We start from the raw sequence: 3,043 nt of genomic DNA, 5'->3' as shown, positions 1-3,043 counted from the left end.
GTATTGACTGAATTTTATAGTAAATAGTTTAGTTGAATACAAGATCGTTTGATATTTTCTAAGTAGTCTTTTAATTTTATCTACAGGCATGTTTAATACGTAATTTTTTAGAGCTTCTAACTTTTAGCTAAAACAAAAGATAATTATACGCAATTTTTAAGAGTTTCTAACTTTTAGCTAAAACAATCTTATTGATGAAAGCTCATATTTACATGGTTTTTTTATACAAGTAAAAGGTATATATATAGTAGCACCTAAACAAAAAGCTCTAAGTTCAAAAGTCACTCCAAATAACCTTTAACAAAAAAAACTATTTTATAATTTTGTATACAACTTAATTACCTTTTTTTAAAATTAATGAATGATTTGTTTTTGATAAATCATTTTATATAATTTTACATTTTTATACTTATGTACAAGCAACGACTATCCGAAAATTCGATTAAGGGGGTGTTTGGCTTAGCTTTTGAGAAGCCAAAAGATCTTTTAGAAAAAGATAGAAGCCAAAAGATGTTTGGCAAAACAATTTTAAAACCTACTTTTGGATTTTTTATAGAAGAAAAATTAACTTTTTGGAAAAGTCAGGAAAACCTGACTTTTTGCAACTTTTCTAAAAAGATCTTTTGCTCTCAAAAAGCTAAGCCAAACACCCCCTAAATAATCATTTAATTTAACAATAACAGAAATAGGGTTACACTCTTCCTTTGTTTATAAATATAAATACGCCATCTAACAAAATTTTCATCTACAAAAGTTCATCCCAAAACCAAAAAGACCCAATTACCCAACAAGGCATATGAACCTGGACGATTAAATTGCAATTCATCCAAGGATTCGATCTGCAAAAATCTCTTAACTTTTAGTAGCCAATTGTACATACTTCCCATTAACAGCAAACTTGGAGCTTGAATTAATCTGTCATAAATTCAATATTCTGTTAAAGACATGACATAAGTTTAAAAAAAAAAAAAAATTAAAGTTGTTTTGTACTCTGACCTTATGCTCAAGTGTCTCAACAAGTTCATTCTCATCTACTGTTGACCCAGATTCCTTAAGGGTCTTCAAAACTTGTGTTCGTAGTTTTCTCATCTTCATACTGCCATCCGGATTCTATCACATACAAAAAAGACAAACACAACTTTTTAAACAAAACCAATGAGATTGAATTCAAGAAAGGTATACAAAAGTATAGTAGTATACGTACAGATTTCAAGACTGAAGTTATTATCTTCTTCCACTTTATCCTCTTCTCACCATCTTCTTTCTTACATTTCACCTTCTTTGGTTCCTCTGATTCCACATTTGCATCATGAATCACTTCACCATTTCCCAATTCACCATTCTTTTCAAAAGCTTCAAGCTTTCTCTTCTTGCTTTCAGGTGTATGTGTTTCCTCAACATTTTCAGATTTACCTTCGTTATTAGGAGTAGGATGTTCCTCTGTCTCCTTGGGTGGTTGCTTTGATGCATGGAAAGCTCGTGCTTTTGCTCTGTGTTTCTTCCCATCAGCATGTGAAAGCAACGTTTGCTTACTAGTAGCACTCGTGTTACATAGACTGTTTGTTGATTAAAGAACATGTAAGTATACAAGTTAACTCTGTTCAAATGAGATCAAGTTAGATTTTGAGCAACAAACCTGCAAAACCATGGAGGACGTTCTGATAATCCGACATTTATGTCGACTTCTGGTTTTGGCTTTGAGGCACTATTAGGTTTTCCAGGTGTACCTGTAGGTTTCGTTTGACCCTTTGGACCATATTTCTCCTGAAGACAAAACAACCAAAACATCATCTCCTAATCTCAAATCAGAAAAGGATTCATCGTTTGGACAATTCAATAAACAAATTCAGGGAAAACTTAACAGCTCTAGAGATTAGAAGATAAACAAAATCCAAAAAACGAACAAAATTAAGAGATAGAAATCGCACCATTTCTGTGATGCACTGCGTGTGACCTTGAACACTCTGTTGCCCGAACATTTGCCCGCAATCGATGCATGATAGCTACACAAACACAAATACGATCAAACACTAACAGACATACAGAAGAAGAGTAGTTACTCAACAAAGCAAATTCGGAATCAAAAAGACGAATAAAAAATCAGAAATCGAACCCTGTTAGCGGAGCAAGCTCTGAAGTGATTGGCGAGCTTCGGTTTCTTAAGGTTATCACCACAGTCCTCGCATTGAAACCAAACCATGGCTGCTCTTCGTTAATCGTACAAATTCGAGCAAAGAGGAGAAGGAGAGGGGGTTAGGGCTCAAATATGAAATTGAATAGGTTTAAGGGGGGCTTTTGGGAATCTTGGATTTGTTTCCGGGTTGTATAGTATAAGAAGGCCCATAGAACCATTTTTTATATAAAGGCCCAGGGTTGATGATATAAATCAAATATCAAAATCGTTTTGGCTCAAAAATGTTGGTTTTTATTATTATTATTATTATTATTATTATTATTATTATTATTATTATAGAGGCTCCTGCCATCATGACCTCAACCCCATATGGAACCCCGTCAAAACATTGTTGGTTTTTTGCTTTTATAAGTTAGTTGATAGACAAACAAAAGTAGACATTTAGTTAAATCCTTCGAAATTTAATCATCACAGCATCATAAGTAAGAACATCGGATGATACCTATCACATAATGACAAAACCATAGTAATTAATATCTCAAAGACGATCAACCTTGAAGACTGTTTTCTTTAATGCATTGAGACCTTATCACATTGGAAAGAAAGAAAAGTTCTGATAGATTTGTAACATTATGTCTTTTCATTCCATGAAAATGAATCAATTAAGAGTAAAAAGCATTTGGGTTTGGATTGTGAGGTTAGGTTAGCTCAATTGGGCTTCGATTAGATATAAATTAATTAATATAAATAGTCAAAAATATGGGCTTGAAGGGTTTTAGGGTAATAATATTTTTAATTTACTAATTACGAAATTAATTAATTATTTTCTTTGAATATCCAAATGACGTGTATATTTGGCAGTTATTGTTTAGTTGTTCACGGTTAATAGCCGTCAAATTTGAAGCATAT

General features: G+C 32.5%; 1 protein-coding gene across 1 annotated transcript; it reads right to left on the bottom strand.

The window, feature by feature from the left end:
* Window positions 1–638: 638 nt before the first annotated feature.
* On the bottom strand, window positions 639–2,287 carry LOC145054643 (zinc ion binding protein). Its single transcript, XM_079002872.1, has 6 exons — window positions 2,114–2,287; window positions 1,929–2,003; window positions 1,637–1,764; window positions 1,205–1,556; window positions 997–1,110; window positions 639–915 (listed from the first exon to the last, which is right to left on the bottom strand). Exons 1-6 carry the CDS (start codon window positions 2,198–2,200, stop codon window positions 853–855), a joined length of 819 nt encoding a protein of 272 aa, XP_078858998.1. The 5' UTR covers window positions 2,201–2,287; the 3' UTR covers window positions 639–852.
* Between the last annotated feature and the right edge of the window lie 756 nt (window positions 2,288–3,043).

Source organism: Lactuca serriola, chromosome 5 (genome assembly GCF_051521515.1).
Source record: "Lactuca serriola cultivar US96UC23 chromosome 5, Lser_US96UC23_V15, whole genome shotgun sequence".
Taxonomy (NCBI): domain Eukaryota; kingdom Viridiplantae; phylum Streptophyta; class Magnoliopsida; order Asterales; family Asteraceae; genus Lactuca; species Lactuca serriola.
This window is presented reverse-complemented; position numbering and strand designations above follow the sequence as displayed.

Coding starts and splice junctions, on each gene's coding strand:
- LOC145054643 (XM_079002872.1), bottom strand. CDS start 2,200: ATGGTTTGGTTTCAATGCGAGGACTGTGGTGATAACCTTAAGAAACCG. Junction 1,765..1,928: donor CGCAGTGCATCACAGAAATG/GTGCGATTTCTA, acceptor TTTTGTCTTCAG/GAGAAATATGGTCCAAAGGG. Junction 1,557..1,636: donor CGTCCTCCATGGTTTTGCAG/GTTTGTTGCTCA, acceptor ATCAACAAACAG/TCTATGTAACACGAGTGCTA.